General features: G+C 38.1%; 2 protein-coding genes across 2 annotated transcripts in view; one reads left to right on the top strand and one right to left on the bottom strand.

The window, feature by feature from the left end:
* LOC139736174 (C-Maf-inducing protein-like) overlaps positions 1-19,085 on the bottom strand; it is a 100,330-nt gene extending 81,245 nt beyond the window's left edge. The window contains exon 1 of the mRNA XM_071646908.1: positions 18,326-19,085. Coding sequence (XP_071503009.1) covers positions 18,326-18,517 — 192 coding nt within the window. The 5' untranslated portion in view covers positions 18,518-19,085. The remainder of the gene's footprint in view (positions 1-18,325) is intronic.
* On the top strand, positions 6,914-11,445 carry LOC139736161 (putative nuclease HARBI1). Its single transcript, XM_071646892.1, has 4 exons — positions 6,914-7,423; positions 8,785-9,053; positions 9,526-9,749; positions 11,397-11,445. The coding sequence occupies exons 1-3, from the start codon at positions 6,914-6,916 to the stop codon at positions 9,746-9,748; spliced, it is 1,002 nt and encodes a 333-aa protein (XP_071502993.1). The 3' UTR covers position 9,749; positions 11,397-11,445.
* Positions 19,086-26,247: the final 7,162 nt, after the last annotated feature.

Consider the following 26,247-nt stretch of genomic DNA (forward strand, 5'->3'; position numbering starts at 1 on the left):
GCCGAATGTTATTGAGCACTATTTACTTTCGAACGTAAAAGCGAACATTCGGCATTTCATCGTCGTACGGAGCTGAATATCACTGTTATTCATTTCCGAACGTCAAAGGGATCATTCGACATATATTTTAGTATCTTCCGGAGCTGAATGTTATTGCCATTTACTTTTGAACGTAAAAGCGAAGATCCAGCAATTATTTCATCATCGTACTGAGTTGAATACTATTGTTATTCATTTCCGAACGCCAAAGCAAACATTCAACATTTATTTTAGCATCTTCCGGAGCTGATTGTTATTGCTATTTACTTTCGAACATAAAAGTAAACATCAGACATTTATTTATCATCGGACGGAGTTGAATACTATTGTTATTCATTTCCGAACGTCAAAGCAAACATTAACTTCACCATCAAACGCATTTAAATGTTACTGTTATTCATTTCGAAATTTAAAAGCAAACATCCGACAGTTATTTAGCATCGTATAGAGCAAAATATTACTGTTATTCACTTCCGAACGTAAAAACAATCATCTGACATTTATTTCAGCATCTTCTGGAGCCGAATGTCATTGCTATTCACTTTCGAAAGTAAAAGCAAACATCCAACATTTATCTCGTCGTTGTACGAAGTTTATTATTATTGTTATTCATTTCCGAACGCCAAAGGGATAATTCGACATTTACTTTAGCATATTCCAGAGCTAAATATTATTATTATTTACTTTCGAACGTAAAAGTAAACTTCCGGCATTTATTTTATCATCGTATACGGAGTTGAAATTCATTATCATTTATATCCGACCGTCAAAGCAAACATTCGACATTTATTTCAGCATCTTCCGGAGCCGTATTTTATCCCTATTCATTTCCGAACGCAAAATCAAATATCTGACATTAATTTCAGCACCGTACGGAGCTGAATCTTACCATTATTCATTTCCAAAAGTATGAGCAAACATCCGACATTTATTTTTGTATCATACGGAGTAGAATATTACCGTTATTCATTTCCAAAATTAAGAGCAAACATCTGACATTTAATCTAGCAGCTTTTACAGGCCTCGAAATAGGATTTTGGAGGGGCAAGGCCATTTAGAAAAGGGCACTTTTTCCAAGAGGCCAGTCAGAGGGGCACCAAGGCCACATTGGAAAGGGCATGTTTGGTGTTTATGAAAAAAGAAATAACAAAAAAAATAACAAAACATATTTGTTTTGTTATTAAATGATTATGATAAGTTGTATTTTGTATGTTTAATTATATTGTTTTGTTAAAATTATGTAAGTTGTAGTTTATGGTACTCTACCCATTTGTGTAAAGCGCATAGAGATTCCAGGAATATTATGCGCTATATAAGCAGCTATTATTATTATTATCAAAGAAGAAAAACAAACCGAGAAAAACAAACACACACACACACACACACACACAAAGTGCAACACACAACAAAAACCTCTTCCCTACAGCTGTAACACATTCCCGATCTCCGCGTTTCTATCAGGTGAAACAACATTTTTTAAAACAGGAATAAAACAACAGTAGGTATTGATTGAAACTCGACACCCTTTCAGGCCAGCCAGGTTGCCATGAAACTTCAAAGCACATTCCGACAGCTGGCTGGCGAAACCACAAGGCAAAGGAATTTGCGTGCGCGTGTAGATTGCTATGATTAGTCTGTGACAGACAGAACAGTTCATGACCTCCAAGAATGCGCCAGTACGCGCGGTTTCTTCTGTTGATTGGTCTCTCTCTCTCTCTCTCTCTCTCCATCCATCCCTCCCCATTCCCCAGTCTGGCACCCCTTGGCATCGTGGGATTTTTCTTTTTTCTTGGTGAACTTGGAGTTCACTCTACTCTATCTGAATATGCGCTGCCTAGCTAGTACATACTCGTACTCGCGGCCGCTGCGCTGCGGAGGCAGTCGGGACGGTAAAAGCCGGTCGGGCGTACATGTACATGTACGTACACGTCGTCTCGTACATCTCGGAAAGATACTTTGAGTTTGAATCAGATACATCGGGACGCGAGTGAACTGAAGGTATGATATTTGAGATCAGGAAAGTTGTTCAAGCTTATTAAAGAGACTTTGAGAAAGGGCATATCATACGTCATGAATAATAACTTTCATTCTAAAAGGGCACCACGGCCTCAAGAAAAAGGGCACATTTCTTTTTTTTTGGCCGTAACTTTGATCAAAAAACAAAAGGCATTGCGGCCAACGAGAGGGGCACCGACGGCCATGGCCGTCGGTGGCCGTCGGTTAATTCGAGGCCTGAGCTTACGAAGCCGATAGTTACCGCTGTTCATTTTCAAAACTGAAGGCAAACATCCGGCTTTTTTTGGTGGCCCGGCGTGCGTTTTTGGTGACGCCGGTCGCAAATAAACCATTCGCGAAATCGTGATTCGATTCGCGAAAAGACTCCGCTAAATCGCTACACTCGGCAGGGGCTACGTCGTCCTTTCACCAGGTCTCGTTACAAAACCAAAATCTCGTGTGAGTTCTTGCGTTACCTATCGTTAATTTTAACGAAACATCGTTAATTTGCGTGAGGGATCGTTACTCATCGTTACTCATCGTTACTCATCGTTACTACAAACGTTAATTTTCCCGATCGTTACTTTGCGTTACTAACGATTCAGGTGAAACCGCTTGCGTTAATGAAACGTTAATGTTGATTAACGCAAAGTTTCTTTTGGTATATAGGCCTACTGTAACTGCATTTGGAGCCAATACCACTTTTGCAGAATGGAAAACACAATAATATGCCATCATTATCTTCAATGTCTGGAGAAATGTCATGTACAACTGTACATTTGTATGTCAACACAATAACTTCAGGGGGTGAACATTTTGTCCCCCCCCCCCCAAGCACACATGTAATGGTTGTACTTTCAACAGGTGACAGTTTACCCCCTAGAGAAATTCTACACTTTAGAGTACTTACTATTAAACAAGTAAACATCCCAAATATCAATTTTGTGCGGAATCTGTCAAATGTCAAGGGTGTTTCTACAACACTCAGTGATAGTAATTTGTCACTTTGGCAGGTGTTTTAGGCCTGCTGAGTCGACAAATTCTGTGTCTGATTTTATTTTACATGTACACAATGTATTCTATCTCATCAAATTGAATGATGATGTGCAACTGTACTGTAAAAGCACTAACTTTGGAGATACTGGCAATTAGAAAGTTACGAATTTGTCATCATTTTCACCAATATCCTCTCATTTGGACTGATTTGGGGCTATTACAGACCACATATTTTCTTGTTAACAGGCTAGATTCCCTTGAAAAGAGAAGATGCATTCATCTGGTAAAGCATTGACCACAACACAGCACGACAACAAAGGGCTTGGTGTTACATGTGGTATCCACAGTAAACAAAACGATGTGCTATTATGTAATGTGGTTTGAATGTACTACTGGGGCGGTGGAACTTTTGGTACTCTGCAGCATGAATAGCCATAGTGCAAAGTCCTAATGTTATGAAAACAAACCTATGAAATAAACAGGGCTGCTATCAACAGCTGGCTTCTATGTGAAGTAAAATCCCCATCTCTGATTGGTTCTTTAGAATTTACAAGGTAAAGACTAGGTGAGGATTATGCATGCAATGCCATCAAGAGAAAGCACTATTTCATACAGTAAACCATTGTGGTCTGCCACTTGTCCCCTCAGTGGCCATGATCTTGGCCTGTTGCTCTGTAAAAGGGATTATTCTGCTTCAAAGGATTTCTGCACAGTGCTCTCTTCTTTGCCACGGAAATACTGCACTTCATAATACTAACAGAACCACACAAAACGTCAGCATTTGTGCATTTGTAACATAATATACAATGTATCAGCATACCGAAGATGACTTGTTCCCTTTCCCTTTGAGGTACACCCTGTAATTTTCCACTGGTGTCATTTATGGGAAGCTTGATCATCAAATTGATAACAACTTATTAAAAAAGCAACAACAGATGCACATTTTCCTGCATTAACATGGCAAAATATGAGTTCAGAGATTGTCCAGATACAAATGGTTAATACTGTTTTTGGATTGTCAGGGTTTTTTTTTGTGTGTGTGTGTACAGTGTGTGTATGCTTGACATCTTGGTTGGCTCGATATAAAAAATATGGAACTCCACAAAACCAACTAAGCTGGATTATGAAATTTATCTATGTATTTTAAAAACAAAATGTCACTGAAAATGTATTAATATATTATGCAGGGTGGGCCACAGAAGGTTTTAGTATGTCGCTGCAACATGCTAAAAATACTTTATAAATGCAATCAGACATGTGTAAAAAATGTGCAAAACTTGAGAAACATCAAACTACTCAGAAAATGTGTGTGCAAAACATGAGAAAGAACATAAAACCTATTAAAGCTGCACAACGGGAAATAAGTCATGAAATACTATGCACACTTGTGATGTGCAATTCATGCACAATTTCCGCAATTTAAGAGCTTGCAACATACTCAAATTTCAACTTGTGGACCACCCTGGTAATGTATCAATTTTTAAGTGCAGAACCTACTGTATGTAATGTAAACATACAGTATGTACATATTCTGCACTGCAAGAGCTCCTGATAAGTGTAAACAACAATATTACATGTAGGCCCTATACACTGTATGTGTATGTAAATTAATATGCGATGAGTTTTAAGTCTGAATTTGACTGATGCTTCAGTGTGTACTTGTACAGTTGGTAATTTCACTGTGGAAAAGTTCTACAATTTATGTTTTTATCAAGATAACGACACATGACAAAAAAATCACAAAACGTGGTAACATCGAAATAATACAGACATTCTAAAAAAAAAATGAGTTTGGTACACACATACATGTGTATGTAAAGTTGCTCACTGACAGATTTTTGAAGTATTGACAAGTCAAGAGTTCATTTTCAATTGTATTGTTTATAATAGCTTCATTTTTGCACAAAATCAAAGGGAGAACTAGCACTAGGGCCATCATGCTCAGATGGTCAAACAAGAACCATTGCTGAATGGTGTCCATGATGTAAAAGCTTGTGCAATACACAGAGCATAACAAACATTTCCTCTGGATGATGATCACATACAATGAATGCATGGTAACCAGGAAGTACACATGGAACCTTCTCCTAAACTCAATGTCACAAACTTGCAAAGTGAGGTTACAATGTACTGTCAACCATACAGTGAAGGTTTTGAAAACAACATGCCATAAAATATCCAGGAAGTGAGTCTCTACCTTGAGGCATCCTGAAAGTGAAAATAATCGTTGCACTGCACTGTATTGTTTTGGTTTTGTTTGCTAAACGAATATGCACTCATGTGCAGTCTACTGTCAGTGAGCATCTGCAGCAAAGCACTGATATTGCCATTATATCTATCATGCATAAATTACTTCTTTTACTTATGATTTATAAATCATGTGAATTTGTGCATTCAGTTATTATAATTGATTTTCTTCTGGTTGCAAGGTAAAACTACCATGAGTTTTGTACAATATTCCTGCCTGTATGTAAACATATTTTCCTTTTTCAGCAGTTTTATGTCAAAGAAGCCACTGAAGATACAGTCCATAAATTTCATTTGATTTTGAATATTTTTCATAAAAACAGTGAGTGACACAAGAAAAATTATATGAATAACACGATATTCCATTTATAGCATGCACACAAAATAATCATCTCATCCTGATGTATACAGTACATTTGTTTGTTTGTTTGATTTGGTTTGTTTGTTTGGTTGTTTGTTGTTGGTGTGGGTTTTGTTGTTGTTGTTGTTGTTTTTGTTGTTTGCTTGTTTTTTTTTTTTTTTTTTTTTTTTTTTTGGGGGGGGGGGGGGGTGCCCAGTGCACTACACACATAATCTACATCTAGTGTATACTGCCACATGACATTAAGTGTGCATATTACCTTTCCAATATTCTGATGTATTTGTCTGACAAGTAGTGTATTTTCTGTTCTGAGGTTTTTATGCATGTATACCGGGTACAATCTATTTAAATGAGAATAAAATTTCTTCTTCAAAAGAGCTAATTGACAACTAAAAGGCAATAAGAATTGCTTAAACAAAGCACATGCAGGGAATAATTTTCCAACTCAAATTTGATTAACGGTAGCAATTTCAGCTGATAAACAATATTTTAAATGTTATCCTGTACACTTCTATGGAAGAAAACTGCTACACAAAAGTTAGTGTGTGTAGCAGTGTTGTAAAAATGCATAGCAAATTGCTATGCGATACCAGGAAAATTATTCCCCGACATGAATATAGATTTCCTACCAGATATTCATTTCAAAAGGTGTCCTACAACAAGTAACTTAGAACAGATGTCTTCTCGTACATCTTGTAGGTCTTGAGAAATATTCCATATTTTTCGTGAATAAACAGCAAGTTGAATCATAGCAACATATCAAATTTCCTTCTCCTCAATGTATGTCAACTGAGAAAAACTGGGCACCCTACTGGTCGGACAGACAGGTCGGACCAGGAGAAAAAATGGGTTAGTGTCATAGGTCATGACATCAACAGTCCATACAATGTAGCTTTAGACAAGGTTATTAGACAAGTTCTGGTCTGCATTGCATCATGTCCTGCCATGGGAATCAACATTCAAACCACCAGCACAGCACACAGACACAAAGAACCTACCAAGTAGTTAGAGAGAGATTTAGACCTGGGGCCGTATTCTCGAAAGGTCTTAAATTAGTTAAGAGTCTTAAATATCGAGATTCTGACTCAAGTCTTGTCTTAACTGCAAGCACCCCACTTAAGTGGTATTCTCAAAAGTCCTAACTTCAAGCACCCCGCTTAAGTTTCGTCTTAACTCTAAGACACCTATTTGAGAGTCTTAAGTCAGATAAGAGTCTTAAATGTCGTAGTTGTATAAATTGAAGGTACATGTAGCGTTTTATTCATTTTTCCTGAAATGGCGGTCATAGGAAGACCTCGAGGTAGACAAGAATTGTTTAACCGGCGCATAAATCCATTTGACGAGTACAACGACAACGAACTGATTGAAAGATACCGGTTCAATAGAGCCGGTATCTTGCGTATTACCGACGACATTCTACCAGCAATAACACCCGTTACAAACAGAGGATTCCCCCTACCACCCGTCACGAAAGTGTGCGCGGCGCTTCAATTTTTCGCCAGTGGGAATTTTCAGCTCACGGATGGAGATACAATTCGTATCTCACAACCATCCGTGAGCAGATGCATCGCAGCAGTGAGTGATGCACTCACGGCGAGAGTGGGAAATTACGTAAGACTGCCGCCACAAGATGACCTAAACCAGAATAAAGATCGTTTCTACCGGAAGGCCGGCTTCCCGGGTGTTGTGGGTCTCATCGATGGGACCCACATAAAAATTCAAGCCCCACACGAAAACGAAGACCAGTTTGTCAACAGGAAAAACTATCATTCCATCAATGTTCAGGTAAGATAAATAATGTCAATTTTTTGTACAATATATCCACCCATCAATTTGTCAGTGGATTTATCAATCCATCTACGTAATCATATTGCGTTTTACTATCCAATCATTCCACCCAGTAAAAGTTTGGGAAATGAATAAAAATTAGCCTGGTTCACTGTGCTTGGAAATTTACTTTCGTGGGAATTTTTTGGAGAGTCTGAAATTATATATTTTTGGAAACCTTATTTTGTAAACAATAAGAAAGAGCAATGTTTCCATTTGTATCGAATGTGTGAAAAACTGCGTTGCCATGGCAACGACATACTACGGCAATAAAGTTGGATGAAAATCTTGCGGATCAAACGATGGTAATACCTCGGTTTTTGACCAATGCTTGTGTGAAATTTGGCGCACGCATTGGTCTTGGGATGAACATGAGCAAGGCATGGTATTTGATTGTATCGGAAAATGCGTTGCCATGGAAACTGCATATTATGGGAATAAATCTGGTAAAAGTATTGCAGATTAACCACTTCCACAGTTTTTGACTAATGCTCATATGATCTGGCACAAACATTGGTCTTGTAGTGAAGATGTGCAATATACATTTGTCTTTGATGTGTCAGGAACTGCGTTGTCATGGAAACAATGTTCGCCGATCGACAAACAAAAAGCGAATGCAATAGCTCACTTGAGGTGAGCAAGAAACCAAGACATGAATTAGTGAAATAATGCTAGACTCCTCACCAAAAGATGATTAATGCAGCCGTGATTCATTGTCATAATTTACAGTTACCATGGCAACGCTTTTTTTTGGCATGTTTGAAAAAAAAGTGTCTTGCACCTCTTCACCGAAAGACAAATGTGAGTACCTAATATCATAAGCATTGCTCGAAAACTAGATGTTAGTTTAATCCACATGATTTTCACCAGATTTATTGGCATAGTATGCCGTTTCCATGCCAACACAGTTTCCGACACATTCAACAAAGGTGTCCTGCACATCTTCTCCCCAAGACCAATATGTGTGACAAATTATATGACCACTGGTTAAAACATGAAGACGTAGTTGGCTCCACAATATTTCCACCCGACTTATTGCCATAGTATGTCGTTACCATGGCAACGCAGTTTTTAACACATTCAGTGAAAATGGAAATATTGTTTTTCTGATTGCTTACACAATGAGGTTTCCAGAAATATATAATTTTCAAACTCTCCAAAACATTCACACAAAATTACATAGTGAACCTCATTAAATGGTGAAATTGTGACATTTTAACTTATCTGAGTAGTTTTTGAACATGGATGGAAAGAAGGAAAACAGGAAAGTTACATGTATCATGTGTATTGTGGGGTGGTTTTTTTTTTCCCCATACTAGATTGTTTGTGATCCGGACTCCAAAATCCTCCATCTAAATGCGGCATGGCCTGGCAGTACTCATGACGCAAGAATTTTAAGAGAGAGTTTGCTGGGGGAAAGGATGCGACACATAGACGGATATCTTCTTGGAGACAGCGGCTATCCAGTGAAGCGGTGGCTCATGACACCGTTTCTGAGACCAGCCGACGATGGTCAGGAAAGATACAACACAGCACACAAGACAACACGCAGTGCAGTAGAGAGATGTATTGGGCAGCTGAAACGAAGGTACTGCCTACTGGTATACAAAAATGCACTTTTTGGTACAAACACTAACCATCAAACACATTCACTCTCACACACAAACACTCACCATCAGACACATTCACAATCAGAAACACACTCAAATACACACAAAAATAAACAAGTACTCAAACACACACAAACTTCTAACCAACACAAACCTTGAACAATACACACCAAACTAACACACATACACACACAAAGGTCACAAAAACGTCACACAACACAAACCTTGCACATACACGTACCCACAGAACATTTATCGGTTATTTTCCTATTATATCGTAAATTATTGTACACTACCCCTTCATTTACCAATTAAATCACCTCCAAAAGTATTCCCTTTTGTTTTCAGAGCGACAAAATAAACCAAGTGTCATCACTTCTACATTCTTTCCATTTCTTATGGTCGAAAAATTACATTATGTAATATCCACTAATACTATGACAACTGCAGATTCCACTGTCTTCATGATGAGTTACGGGTGACACCAAGGAGAGCATGCAGGATCATCACAGCATGTGCTATCCTCCACAATTTAGCCAAGGATATGGGAATGCCACTACCCCAAAGACGGCAAGAGGAGGGCCCACCACAACCCAACCAAATTGATGTTGATAATGAAAGAGGAGAAGGTGCAGTTCACCGCTTACAGATCGTGCAAGCATATTTCAACTGAGGTAAGTTCTAGCCTTTTATTTCAAAGTACATGTACTGTTAAATGTGAGTGGGTCGATGACTTAATGGGATCGAAGGAAATCCCCGATGGAGAACAGTGGACGTTTCCAGGACATGGGCTGATTTTCACTATAGTGTGTGTGTGTTTGTGTTTGGGGGCATGTAAATTGCACATCAACTGTACTCAAGGATTGCATTTTCAACCTATCCATAACACAACTTAATTCATACTATGTACAAGATGAATGGAAAACTAGTGTGTGACTCACAAGTTATATATAGGTTAGAAGCTCTTTTATTACTTTTGAATGTTTTCACACTGCTTCTTTTTCCACTTTCTCCAATGCACATATACATGTAATGACAGATACAGCAATTCGACAGCCCTGCAGTCAATGGATATGCCTCCGCACTCCTTGTCCAATTAGTTCAAGTGAAATGCCTCATTCATGTATTTACCAAATCTAACCAAAAAATATGTGAGTTACCATGGCAATGAATTGCTGTTGGGTCTATAAAAAAAAATCCTGTGACCTGTGACCTTTCAACTTTAAAATCTAATGAGTATATTGTTGTCTCATGGTATATACTTGGTCCTAGTTACATCACAATCTGATCACCTCTTCTTAATTTATTGCAATAAAGAGACACCGTAACAGATAACGAGACAACGGACAGATATCCCGGAAACTTCGTTGCGGAGGCAAAAAGAAATAAATATATTTCAATTTCAAGTATATATTATCTAAACTACAAATGTCGCTATAGCAACTGGTATGCCTCCGCCATAATGCATGGTTCTCCTAATAGGTCTATAGTACAATGTCTTGACAATGTGTGATGACAGTTTCACACAATTGGCAAAATATTAAAATGACAGGTTTGCCACAAATGTGCTGAATGTTCACTTTCCTAGAACTAGGTTCAATTGGATGAATGATTAAAACGTCATAGTGCAGGTATTTGGGGAACTGATGATTTTTACTTGACTTTTGACCCTTTTATAAGTTTATGCATTGAGTAATTTTCAAGGTATTGAGAAAAAGTATAATTTCAGTATCAAATGGTAAAATAGTATCTAAACCTGGCCTTTGACCTTTGACCTCACAGTTCCAAAGAGAATCACTGTTATGTAGAACATGCATAAATATGTAAGTTTCATGATGATACCTTGAGTTACTTTCGAGATGTGGAGGAAAAAGTGCAATTTAGCACTTTCACTTGACCTTCGACCTTTTGACCTTTGACCTTTTGTCAAGAAACTTCCCACAGAATATATATTGGGTAATACATGAACGATGTTGACCTGAACGATGTTGACCAACAGTTATTGGAGATCATCGGGTTAACTTCCCCAACGATCGCTGGCATTGATGGAGGTGTTGATTCTCTAGGAAAAATACTCATTATTCGGGAACATGTACCAAACGTTCCACCCTCAGGGTTTGAAATGCTATTGAAGGAGGTTATAAGTCCCGAGACAAAGTCTGTCACTGTTGATATTTACAAATCGATCAATAGTTCATCCTTTGCATTTCCACACCCCTCCATTTGTGCGATTTCCAGTTTCATTTTTTTGATTTTCAATGTCAACAGTTCATTTCTCAACTTTAAATTCTCAACTTCCAATTTTTCTTTTGTACTTGTAGGTTCTCGACACACCCAACCATGGTCTTCCATTGACTGGATTCTGCTGCTGGATGCTCGTTCTTGATGGTGCTCTTCCGCTTCCAGCTCCACTTCTGTTGGCTGGACAGTGCTGTGGAAAATAACAATGAGAAAACACCATATTTCAATTCCAGAAATATATCATACATGTATGGCATTTATAACCCCCCTTTTTTTGGTTAATGTGAATATGCCAGATACACTCATTAAAAATAAGAATTGAATGTGAATCTCTGAGTTTCTTGTTTCTTCATTTCAATAGAACTATTCTTTATATCTACGTCCTTTGATAGTGTTGAATGTGTGTTTTATGTCATATTTTGGGACTGACTTGAGTGTTCTCTAATTACTGTATATGTTGAATATTTTGCGATGGTTTAATTTTCTCGAATTTCGCGACTTAACAAACGTGAACATTTTCACTTCCTAATACTTCTATACACGTTGAATGAAAATGAAATAAAATAAACTCTCACAAATTCCCCGTCTTGAAGCAAAATCGCGAAATATTACTTACGCGAAATATATGGCGTATACAGTAACAGCATGGTTCCCACCCAATTGTGAAACTGAATGAATGTTTTGTGATTATTGCCTCTAGTTAGTTTGTGGTACTAGTGATTTGTGCCTTCATTTAATTCATCTAATTGTTTTTTGTTTTTTTTTTTGGTATGAGAAAGAGAGAGGTTTTATGTGGTTGGATGTCAGCATTTGTCACAGTGATAAGAGTCAAGGGCCATGGGAACGGATATGGGTACAGATATGGGTACACATACAGAATCAGATAGAAGCATGGGTACATGTACAGGTGCAGGTTCAGCATTTCACAAAGTCACAGGTATGGGTATGAGGTACGGCATGAGATAATGGATGGAAGTATGGGGTACGGACACAGAATTTCGTACCTGGATGCAGGAATGGGTACATGACATGTTGATCCATGCTTCAATTGGGGGGGGGGGGAGGATGAAGAAAAATGTCAACATTGTTGGCACACAAAATTGCAATTGTTAATTTTGTGGCCAAAGCAGGCCAAAATATTGAAAATTTGTGAAGTTTTGAAATGATTGGGGGAGGGGCAACAAATCTATTTCTTTGTCCGTCCCCCCCCCCCCCCCCAATGTACTGGGTAAATTACAATGCCTATAATCATGCAAACTAATAATATTTTAGTTTACCATATTCCTAGAGAATCAACACCTCCATCAATGCCAGCAATCGTTGGGGAAGTTAACCCGATGATCTCCAATAACTGTTGGTCAACATCGTTCAGGTCTTGGGGAGGGGGACCGCCACCTAGGTATGGGTTACAGAGAAAAAAAAAAAAAAATCTGTTACATTGTTAATTTCGTGCAAGGCTTGAATCACCACAAATTTCAGAGCAATCATCACATCATCTTAGGAAATACTAAATTAAGTAGAATGCATGCTTGATTGCATGTTGTGTTGTAAAGGACTAAATCAGAGTTGGTATTCTCAAAGAAGATATTACAATATTGGTAAATGTAGCCTAGGATGTTGTCAATATCTGTCAGTGGGCAAGGAGGATCAGCCACAATAAAAAAGTGCAACAATATATCTAACAAGAAATATACGGGGAAAGTGATTTTCCACGAGAGTGGAAAAAAAATGGACAGAATTCATAGAAATAACCTTTTGAAACGGAAAGCGAGTTTCAGGCAGGTTGAAATGGAATTCAAGATTTGTTGAACATGGACAAAGTCATTGTTTACAATGGAAAATCACTGTGAACTAGGTCTAATATTAGGAAATAAAACTGTTTGAAATCAAATGCTGAAAACTAATGAATTCAATTTGACAGTACAACCAATCATTAGATTGACATCTATACTGAAATACACACTATGGTCTGTATTGTGAGGGAGTGACATCATCAACTACCTTATGTACCGACCAATTGTTAGACCTACCCCCTGACCCCCGGGAGATGTGCTTTGAGGATGTGTCGTTGTCACAGGAGGAACCACTTCTTGCCATCGGCATTGACGCACCCTCCGTCGCAAATTTGGACTCACTGACACTGGCCACCGCCCCATGAAAATACACACCTCTGTCAGTTTTGGACTTTACCTCATTTACGCACCTACGACCCACCCAGTAAAGAGACCGACATTAACCATCAAATTCCCCCCCCCCCCCCCAGCTCCCCGAGTCCCCAATTTTATACCGACGCACATCTCCCGGCACTGGGGTTAGGGGGTGGGACTTACAATTGACAGGTGCATTTCGAAATTTTCATACCAGTTTGTACCTCACAGTCTCACTTTATAACGTAACTCTGACACTGTCTGTAGTTTGTCAGTATAGAACACAGTGTTCTTATCTGCAATACACTTTTTGTTTGAAAAAGCAATGCTACAGTTAAACTGGATATATTAAACAGTATTAGAACCTATTGCTTTTCATCAAGCATTGTTTTGTAATTTAAACGCTACTGACTTGTGAGTTGTGTCGTAATACATGCTGCTAGAATCTAGGTACTACCCAGCTCTTACACCAGTGTAGTTCCAGAATGCAGAAATAACAAAACTTTCCGTTTCAGTGTTTAGCACCGCCGGCAAACTGTGGTGTGGGGTCTATCCAGTTACCGGCTTATGCCTATCGCATTACTAGTATACTACTTGCCATGCCATGGCAATTCATTGGCATTTGTACGTCCATGCCAACATAACAAGGACAGGTTGAATTTGAACGGGAAAAATATCATGTAGGGTCTAGATTAAACTAAAGCTGAAATTATATCTGTTAAGATGTTCATGCAATTATTTGGCATTATAATCGAATCATTCGCAGAGTGTATTTCCATCGTGAGTGCCGTCACCAGGCAATGGTTGACAACATCTGTCTTGCCTGTTCCGATGTGTGCATTGTCATTGCAGCCGGTCAGGCAGGCGTGCAACTGGTGCATGACACATGAGCAGACGATCTACTAGTATCGGTACACTCGTAAAATCACCAAACAAGTCGAACAAGGTTGTTGTAGATCTCTACAAAATTTAGCTAAACTCCGACTTTAACGGTAAAGCACCAATACAGAACCAATGAAATAATCCAAAGTATGAACTTAATGACACTTAGCTTAATTTTGCTGGTTTCTTCGTATAATACCAGACGTCGGCGCCCATCATCTCTAGCCTGACTTACTAGCCTTGCCAAACTAAAAACACAGTGGTGACAGTAGCGCTAGCTATAGCGCACACAGTGCAGCATCACTAGTAGCTGCGCACCTGAGGTCACTCGGGTCAAATAAAGGGCGAGACTACGGTAGCTTATTCTTTGCAAACCCAAATAAAAAAAAAAGAGAGAAATATATCGTTCGGGGTTTCAAAAAAAATGATATCAACAAAGTAAGCAAACAAACAATTCGATATATTCATATTCTCACCCGTCTTTCTCATCTCCTTCCTCCGTTTGCCCGCTGCCGCCTTGGCTGAACTGTTGAGGTTTTGCCACTTCTTCTGTATTTCCGGCACAGTTCTCTTCACCGAAGGATTCCTGCAGTTTAACTCGTTTGCTATTTCCTCCCACGCGGAATGTTTTTGCCTCGAAGTTATTTTTTGTGAGAATGACCCCTTGAGAATATCCTCCCTCTTTCTGAATTCTTCAATGAGAAGTATCTTCTCAGTTTCACTGAAGTTGGGCTTTCGCCTTTTTTCGTTTAGCTCCATCTTTCAAACTTTCCGCGATAAGTAATTAACACGTAAAATCCCATAGGAAATCTATCGCACAAAATTAATTTTTCTGTGGTCGTCAAGGCCATTGTTAATTGGTATACGCGCCTACGTCATCAGATTGACTTAAGACAATTGGGATGCTTAAGTCAGCTCAGTTAAGCGGGGTGCTTAGTTCCTTCGAGAATACCAATCTAAGCACCCCGCTTAAATTAGCAGGGTACTTAGACACATTTTTCATATTTAAGTGCCCCACTTAAGACCTTTCGAGAATACGGCCCCTGGGCCCTGTTTCATAAAGCTGTTCGTAAAGTTACGAACAACTTACGAGCGACTGGTGATCAGTTCTGATGTGCTATACTTATCAGAATTTCCATAATTCAGCATAACAACTGATCACCAGTCCCTCGTAAGTCGTTCGTAACTTTACGAACAGCTTTATGAAACACCCCCCTGGAATCTAAACTGCAGAAGTAGCATTGTGCATTTTTATAGTAGATCCAGTAAATAGAGGAAACAAAATTAAAGTCAAGCAAAATGGATCATGGAAACAGTAACATTACCAAGAATCACACTTTAAGAAAGATGCAAAATGGTAGCTTACTAAACTGCTTTAAAAAAGGAATTTTCACATTTTTTTGCCACATGAAACTGATGCAAAAAAAAAAGTGTGCAAATATTTTTGCTTGTAGCTAGTAGTATTTATACATTGATTCTATGGAATTATAAACACAAAATTCCTTTTACCCAACCAACCGAGTGCAAAAATTCCCATTCCTACAGTAAGCCTATCTGAGCCGAGGATTAGGTCCTTTATAAACCCATATCATGGAAATCAATGGCAACAGCTACCCGTGGAATGGCTGGTCATTGGTGTCACTATTGTAAAAATTGTCATGGATATCAACCAAAATCATAAAAACAAATTTCTTCAATTTGTTTTTTTAATCTTAGTTGATTTGTTTTAAATGACTGCCGAGGATGCAAACAGTTGCTCATGTGTCCGAAAGCAGCCAGGTACCCTCCAAAGGACTATACACTTGTAAACCTTTATCAAAAGGCACAACCATGGCAAGAATTCCATAATGTAGTCTGTACATTGTGTATGTATCCCCTGCCCTGTAGCCAGAAGACTGGAACCAGGTGCCTGGTGAATATTAAACAGCTTGGTTTTTTGCCCTGTATCCACTCAGATCACTGAGCAACATTCAACAACAGCACACTGCACAAACACTGCCCTAAAAAAGTCATGTACACAGACCAGGCCATGTAGGCTCTAGGACTCTATCTGTATGATTAGCTTTTTGCCTCACAATCATTCAATGTACGCCGATACATTTATACTAAGTAGTTATGAATCTATACTAAGTAGTTATGAATCTTATTCTATTATTATATTATTAGTATGGTTCCTAAACTGTAGTTGGGAAATTTGTGAACATGTTTAATCTGCCTTGCTTACATTTTACTCCTTCTTTTTCAATTCTTTTTGTGTACTACTTATGTGTGTACGTGTCTTGTATCAATTTTATTCACACTGCTATATCAGGGCATCCCAACACAAGTCACCTGTTGGTGTTGAATTTCTCGGATCATGTCCTCCTTATAAGATCGTTGTATAATTGTCATGTACCATGTGATTGTGAATGTATCTTTGTCATTGTACTTTGTGTATTTGTGATTGATCTGAACGCATTGAATTGAATTGAATCAAACAAAATTGAGCTTGAGTTGAAGTATGAGTACACTTACATGTATGAGACTTCTCTTTCTGTCAAGCAACATGTCAAACTTGATTAACATTAACAATGCAATGCATGCATGGTTTGTAGACCGTATTCATGAGCAGCCGGCAGCCAACTCCCAAGGCCAAGTCCTAACTTTGTTACACTGGTAGATGGATCTAGTTTATCAAATTATAGTGGTAGCCTACTGTACTGAGTGTCAAATGAATAGACCTACATCAGTCCGGGAAACCCGCTCATGAGGACCGCCCCCGCGTACGAGGATGGTCCCTCCTCATGAGGACCTCCCCCCGCCTCATGAGGCCCCCCGGGGAACGCCTCATGAGGCCCCCCATTCACTTCTTATTCATCTCACATCTGACGTATAAATTGTCGCAACTTTGCACGGTGATTTTTTGTTACACACACATGTCCACTATCCATGATGAAAAGAAGAAAAAATCCTGTCTGTTTTTTTTTTTTTTAAATCGAGTTTTAATCACCCGATGCAGAGCGCCCATCAAAACACGGGCGCCAGCGCGTTCGCACAATGCAAGACTGCCGCACCTAGCGGCCTGATCCGACTAAATATTTTCGATGCTTTTTTTCTGCGGCTCTCACCTCTCCGCGCACGAATTAGCCTCGTGAAGCTGAAGTCTGACATCTTTTTACACAAATTCGTAACGAGAAAAATTAAATCAGTACTAACCTGATCTTGTCCATATATTCCAAATTACTATTCCACACTGATAGAGTAGGTGGGTAGATGACATACTCCAGTTTGTTAGCAAAATAATCACTTTGTAGGTATGACGAGTTCACTTTCTTCGTCAATTCCGCCCACGATTCCGCCGCCCGCTTACCGTTTGGGCGCTTTCTCTGGAATCATCCCGCGACGCCACGTACGTCGCATCACATCACGCATCCAGCACATACCAGTCTGGTACTTAGTATTATATATATTTAGTCGGATCAGGCCGCTAGGTGCGGCAGTCTTGCATTGTGCGAACGCGCTGGCGCCCGTGTTTTGATGGGCGCTCTGCATCGGGTGATTAAAACTCGATTTTTAAAAAAAAAAAACAGACAGGATTTTTTCTTCTTTTCATCATGGATAGTGGACATGTGTGTGTAACAAAAAATCACCGTGCAAAGTTGCGACAATTTATACGTCAGATGTGAGATGAATAAGAAGTGAATGGGGGGCCTCATGAGGCGTTCCCCGGGGGGCCTCATGAGGCGGGGGGGGGAGGTCCTCATGAGGAGGGACCATCCTCGTACGCGGGGGCGGTCCTCATGAGCGGGTTTCCCGGACTGACATGTATAAATGTTAGGCCTACTGACTGTCAAATTGATAGACCTACAAATTCACAATGTTGATGATTCTACTATTTAGTATTACATGACTATAAATTTGAGCCTATCTGGGGTAAAGGAAAGGTAGAATCTAGATGAACATTGAGTGTAGACACCAATTTGATCAAAAATGCCACTCACCGTGCGGGAGTATATTGTGGTGTCTCCCAAAACAAGCTGATGCGTTTCCCATCTCCGGAGGAATTTCATATTCAGGATTTTGTTCACCACTGTATTTGCATGGTTTATCCGACAAACCTGAATGCTACTTTCATGGATGAGTTTGTATTTCAGATCAGCACAGTCTTGACCGTATGCTCCGGAGAATCCCATTTTGCTGCTTTGTCTTTACCCAAAATTGGTGATACCCAAGAAGCCAAGTCACAAAAGGTGCCAAGAAGCAAGAACGTAAATCGTCCCGTCGTCAGTGAGTAGGCAGCCGGTGTATCGTGAACATTTTACACGCACAACACAGCTGTTCGTCGTTTCTCACACACTTCGTTCGGCGATGGTGGAGCAGCAAGTCCTTACGTTGAAAAACACTGCGCAACCCTTCGGAATGTTGTGGGAATAGGTAAGGGACCGCTTAGCAGCTGGCTAGATACTGTAAACGTCGTGTGCTCATCTCAAAACCGATACTGACATTCAATTACCTGACATAACACACTGTCCATAACATTCTCCTCAAGTCCATCCATGTTATTCCCAATCTATTGCAGCATCTCGTCACGATCAACAGCCAAAATTTGCTGGGCAGCAGTCAAAATACGCGAGTGTCTCACGTTTTCAAGCCAGCAGCGCAGGGTGTACTAGACTGTATGTTACGCCTCGTCCCCGTGCGTCTCGCATTCGCCTAGACGTTCTTACACTTTGTGTACAAAGATTGCACAGTACATCACATACACAGCACATGCGACCAGTGTCTCCTCTGTTACTTCTACCACAGAAAGAGTTCTGTGACTTCCACGGTGCTTCTTCGCAGCCGTGCCTGATTACTCAGTTTGGGCCGTAGGTGGAGGTACGCACATAATTAATTGGAGGTTGATTCCAACGCGCATGATCAAGATGATGCTGTTGCTAGAAGATTGTGTAAAAATAGCACGTTAACTAGAAAAGAGCTCCTTTTCGTGGACACGCTAACTACTACTATAGTACTTCTAATGACTTGAATTCGCTTGTTTAATGGAAACACAGGCTTTCGTGGAATTATAAAAAGAATAAGAAGACTTTTGAAGATAACAAATGAACGATTATAATGATCTGTTACTGTATTCACTTTTTAGACGACGCAATAGAATACAAAATTCGTTACAGCAGAGAATAGATTTTACAAATGTTTTTTTTTATTGTTATTACAATACTCTTGAATGAATTGTGTTGTTATATTTTACTTGTTATTTGAGTCACAAAGAAAATCAAAACAGAACAAAAAAAGTCATCGGATCAACAACGACCAAAAGAAAAAGACATCCCTTGATCAGATACTAAGTACAGTAAATTAGCGGTGAGATTGTAAATACAAACCAATACCATAATATGTTTTTTTTTATAGTCCTTGACTGAGAAACATACAGCATCAATCTTAATAACATTTTTTGTGTGTAGGCCTATGTGTGTGTGTGTGTGTTTATTTGGACTTACAAGACAGCCAAAGTACAAACCGTGGTGTATGCCCCCTATGTAATACCATTACTACTTCCTGCGATTAAAAAAAAACAAACAAACAAACGAAGCAAGGAGCAATTCATTTGTATTTGACTGTAAACGATAATGGAATTTTTAAGTTCCACTTTTTTTCTTAAAACAGTGATATCTGCTATTTTGAAACAAAAAGACGAGTCGATGATATAAAGGCTAAATAAGTATATAAAGGTCTATCCCATTTCCCTATATGAGGATAATTCTCTTTTTTATTGATGTATATTAAGAGTCACATAAATTTTTGATTGATGTGTGATGGATTGTATATATTAGTAACATTGACTGATGAATAAATTCCCAGGCACTGGTCTATAATATTAGTTTCATTGATTGACGGAAATATTAAGATGCGTAGGCCTGTATTAGTTACATATTTGGTTGATTAGCGAGTTTTAATGGCTTTCTTTTTACGGACGATTTATTCGCATCCAGGTAAATGGCAAACAGGTGATCGAGGTGATCAACATCCCATGCGATTGTTGCCAACATCACCCTTTCATGAAAAGATAAAATATTTTTGAATCCCATAACATTCTTGCTTTTGTTTCAATATTCGATAAACGTTAAACTGTTTTCTAAATACTTTTTCTTTGCACCCACATATAGAGTCAATGATGTGTGTGGAACGAAGTTTCCCGATCAGAAGGACACGCGTACGGTTTGAAGGACGCCCTCGCTGTCGCTCCCTGTAGTCTGTTGATGATTCTCAACCTCCTGACTTTGAAAACTTTGATAATCCTATTAATAGTGATTTTACTCTTGATGAAGTTTAGCATACAGTTAAAAAAAAAGATGAAAAGGAACCAAACTTGTTATTTCGATGGGATTGTGAATGAATTTCTTTAAGACACTTCTCATACTTCACCTACTCTTATGAAACTATTCAATATTGTAATCAATACTGGTCGAGTGCCTAATGCATTCACGGGGTATTATAACCCCAGTGTATAAAACAGTGGACCTGTTGATGATCCCTGTAATAATTTTTAAAAATGGCATTTCAATTTTAAGTTGCATTTGTAAATTGTTCACTTTACTTTTAGATGATTAACTTGCTATATTGATGATTTATGGTATTTTAACTGAAAACCAAGCAAGTTTCGGGCATAGATATTCAACAACTGATCATACTGTTTTCTTAGAAATGTATTATTGACATTTATACTCGATTGAAGAATAGAAAACTATATTGTGCCTTTATAGACTTCAAAAAAGCCTCAAGTTTGATTCAATAAGTAGAAATAAGATCTGGCGCAAGTTAATTAGTAATGGAATTAACGGTAAGAGTTTAAACACAATTGCCAATCTATATTTTAAAAAGAATAAGCCAGATGTTAAGCACCATAGTGGATTTATTTAAGAAATTTTCCCCTCCCAAGTTGGTGTTAGACAAGGAAATAATCTTTCTCCATTACTTTTCGCGCTGTATTTAAATGATCTTGAATCTGAACTTGCTAATAAGCATTTGGGCCTCACAATTTTGTCAGAATTAATTGAGAAGGAAATTGACTTTGATGATATACATGTTATTTATTTACGACTCAATACGTTGTTGATACCATAGTCTTAGCAGAAAGTATATGAGTGGCAAAACGCACTGAACGCTTTTGCAATCTATACTGTGCGGACTAGAATCTCACAGTTAATATCAAGAAAACTAAGATACTATTCTCAAGGGGAAAATTAGAAACATTCCTGAATTTACTTTCTTGAATGAAAAATAGAAGTTGTTTTTTTTTTAGTAAAAGTATCTGGGTATTATATTTACTTACAATGAAACTTTGATAAGGCTAAAAAATTCTTTTTCGATCTTAGCAGCAACGGCAATGTATATGCTCTCATGTGTAAATCTAGAAAATTAAATTTGCCAATTGATACTACAGTGTATAAGTACTCGATTATACCTCTTTGATTCTCTCGTTGTTCCAATACTTCTGTATATGGCTCCGAAATTTGGGGTTTTGAAAATAACTCTTTGATAGAAAATTGCATTTAAGATATTGTAAATCATAATGCATGTTAAAAACTCAACACTCAGCTGTATCGTGTTTGGAGAACTCTGTATAAGCGATTTCCATTAGATATTCATATTACATGTAGATTAATAACTTATTGGAGGAGACTAATCACAAGTGATTTGTGTAGAACTTCTTGTATTTTGTATAATCTTATGTATTCATGATGTTAAAGATAGCTTACACATTAGAATATAATAAATTTTCTTTCGTTTGGATGGGTCACAATCTCTTCTCCGGCGGCTTAACGACCAATTTCGTCGAAGTTGGTCCTCTGATATCCATCAATCTAGTGCCTGTGTGAATTATCGAATCTTTAAAACAGTTCATAAATTGCAAAATTACTACATTGAACGTTCTCCCTCTCTGGTGCAATACTAATGTAAAGTACTGGCAAATGTAGATACAATATTGACAGTGAAGAAAGAATTTGTTCACTGTTTAACTCTGGGATAGGAGATGAGTTCATTACATTTTTACGTGCAGTCATTTTGACCGAGAAAGAATCTCACTCCGCGATGATCGTTTCCTAAACAATCATAACACATTCAAAACGCACTCTCTTTTTAATCCCACTGTACATAAATGACATCTAACAACTAGCTCTCTTTACGAAATTGATAGTCAAATGCTAAGTATCTCCTTGTATTCATGTATATTTTATTGCCATTGTTTATACATTCGTCTTTGAAGAGTTTCTTCTTTTTCTTCTATCATTCTTTCCTTTGCTGCTCTCTCTTTCTTTTTTATCTATTTTTCTCTTCTTCCCTTCTTCTATTTCTCATCTCTTCGTGCAATCTTCTTTACTACTTTTTCGCTTTACTTTGTCTTAGTTTTAGTAATTATCATATTATTTACGTAAATTTAGTATAGATTTCAAAATATCTTACCGCTGTTTTTATTGCTTGTCAATCCGTTGTGAATGAACTTTGGCCTCTTACACTCGCTACGCATCCGCGGCCCTTATTATGACATGTGGCTGTCCGTTAAGGTCATGACCACACCCTTCGATCCTATGCCCAGGCCGTGTGCGTAGCGAGTGGACCTCCCCATTGGTGATTACACTTGTTCGCTGTATCCTTGTACATCCCTGTGGGGCTTCTTGAAGGATCATCAATAAAATAAACTTGTAAACTTGTAAATTGAATGTTACTGTACACGAGAAACTCCACTGTCTTTGAGACTCGTCGTGCCGCATGTCAAATAAGGTATAGCCCAGCCCACATTTTATTACTCAGTACCATGATGTTGTATATTATGAATATTCTCTTTTATATGTTATTGCGGTGAATATGATATATCTCTTAAGTCAGTTTATACCCAAGATGTTTTAATCAGGTCTTAGTTTTAAAGGTTGCTGTATGTCAGAGGCATCTTGAAGGGGAATTAGACATGCAGGCCAGTTCTAAGTTAGTCTGATAAGAAAGAGTACTATAGTGGAAAAAAAAAAGTAAGCACAACAGTGAAAATTTGATTAAAATCGGATAAAAAATATGGTAGTTATGAAAATGTGAAATTTCGCTGATTTCTGCAGAAGAATTCTTGTACTGAATATCACATGCAAATGAATGAACTGATTAAGTCATAACCTCACAATAAACAGATATAAGCCCACGTCATGATAGAAGGGTTAGGAATTATGTACAAAGTATAATATGATAAGTTGTGAGGGAAATCACTTCACTATTCTCATTATTTAATGGACTCTTTTTTTTGTTTATAGGAACTGTTTTGCGAATAATCAGCAACACTTTAAAATTTCACATCTTCCCTATATTTTTTATCCGATTTTGATCAATAATCGTTGTGGTAAATAATATCACTCCTTCTTCTGACCACACAACTGCACTGGAATTCCCTAAAACCAAAAAGAAAATGAAGCAAAATAAAGTTAGATAATGATATTAGATTGTTTTTACTTCATTCTATTTCTATGAGGAGCATGAGTCTACTTTTCAACCCGATATCATAAAATCAAAACGACATCTTCAAATTCACCTTTTATAGTCAGACTTCGAGTGATACAGAGTTATAAGATCTTAGAGAATGAAACTACTTCGAAACCACATAATGATACTACTCTACAGAAACGAAAGGAGCGTTCTGTGTTTGGGCGCAGGGTTGAAATATCATCACGGATGCAATGTCCCCGTCATTTCCCTTATACGTCATGAAACACAAAGGCAGATCCTTCTTTGTAAGAAGAATGAATTCATTCTGTGTCATCGTAGATAATACTATCATATAGGATTAGTCACATCGAAACAAACTGGACAGGTAGATGTATTGTAATGAAAAGCCATTGTGGTAACCATCCTGATATTGCGCAATAAGAACACGGCTTGGCAAAGCCGGTTTGGTGAAGACTGCACATTAAAGAAGTTAGTATCCTCATTCTTTCCTCTTTCTTCATTTACGATGCGTTCGGTTTTATTTTTCCAGTTCCTCTGAACACATCGGACGTGTCCACCATCTTTTTTTTTTTTTGGGGGGGGGGGATAAAAGAGGGTACGTGGTGTAAAAAAGAAGCGATTATGCAGTGTGCGCATATAATATTATATATAACATAGCTCTCGGGCAATTGATCGGTATTATTTTGTTTATTCCATTTCTGTACAGTCTGTATTAATTCGTCTTCTCCCTATTGGTATCATATGATAAGATATCAAATAAGGATCGAGTTAACCCGTTGACTAAGAGATTGTGAAATTCCCTGACATCTTCTAGCTATATAGTGCAGGAACTATTAAATGAAGAGTTTGTTCGCAAAAACCGATAAGTCCATTTTTGAAGATTTTGAAGTATGACGGTCTCTGTCATAAAGTACAAAATAATACCTTTTAAATGATATATTGGTCACTACAAATAAAGGTACATTTTTAAAGTTATATTCAAAAGAAGCAAAAATTTTCTTATTATTCTCTTTATTTTTCTTGACCTTTAATCGCAAATATCTCCATTTGGCACATAAGGACTTATCGGTTTTGCGAACAAACTCTTCAAATATAAGCTAGAACATGACAATGTGTTGAGACGTATAAGACATAAGAATGTGAGAAATCTTCCACAACATGGTTATAGGCACGCGTGGTTTTAACAACCCAGTAACACTTCGTTATGTCGGAGGTTCGTTACTCCGAAGATTGGTAAATAGCATGCACCTTCTTTTCATTTTTGGATTAACGGAAAAATGATTTTGTCAATTCCAGATTAACAAATCTGCGAAACAACAACCTTACTTCATTTTCGGATAAACGAATTAATCTTCGGAATAACGAACCTTATTTCCATAACGCCTTTTTCCTTTTCGGATTAGCGAACATTATCTAGGTATGGAGAATTTGTGTGTTTCGTATAATGAACCATCAGAATTACAAAAATTACCCTTAAATTCATGGTTGTTTATTGAGACTTTTGCATCAATATTTTTTCTTAACGATTCGTCCAAAACTATTCTCCACTGTTAGTCGCGAACAGGTTTACCTGATCAGGATTTGCACAGGGAGCTACAGTAACAGGACAGGTGCACCTGAGGCCCCCCCCCCCCCCTCCCTCCCCGTTGAGAGAAGTAAATCATATTGCTGAAGTCCATGATTATTTTTACGGTTTATTGATAATAATATGTTCAAACCATAATCGCAAAACATGTGTCCTTAAATGTATCAAACTATCTATTTGAAATCTGTGACACGTGGATATCCCCCTCCCATATGCAGGTATTCGTTCACCACACCCCCCCCCCCCCCCCCAAAAAAAAAAAAAAGACCCATCCCCCCCAAAAAAAACAAAACACACACACACACACACACACACACACACACACACATACATGCACAAACACACAAATGCTATAAGAACGCTGATACCGTGCAAGACTCGATAATCATTTCCGATGAAAAAATGAGTATTAATCTCGTGAATACTGTTAAATTCATTGATTTCATTGACAACGCAAATTAAAGAATAGATAAGGCAGGAATTTCTTTGAAACGAAGTGCCACCTTTAAGCTTCAACAGCTTTGTTGATAGAAAAAACAAGAAGAGAAGAAGAAGATAGACGGACACACAATCGCATATAAATTAAAAGGCAAAAACACATAAACAAATAAGGATAAATCACCCTCGTTTACCATAAAAGTATTTCCTGCTTAACTACGTCACAACGCGCTACCTTGCTGCAGGAACTTGGTCACAGCTCCACAATCTTAACTAAAAATTAGAGAGCAGTAATCCCCTAATAATCTTTTTAAAAAGCACATACGGAGAATCCTACTTGTGGCACAATATACTATTGAAATCTTCCCGGTAATGGTCACCTTTATTTTAATTTGAAATAAGACCAATCCC

Source organism: Diadema antillarum, unplaced genomic scaffold, assembly GCF_040938485.1.
Source record: "Diadema antillarum isolate AM-2024a unplaced genomic scaffold, OU_Dant_1.0 seq00000633_RagTag, whole genome shotgun sequence".
In the NCBI taxonomy this organism is placed as follows: Eukaryota; Metazoa; Echinodermata; class Echinoidea; order Diadematoida; family Diadematidae; genus Diadema; species Diadema antillarum.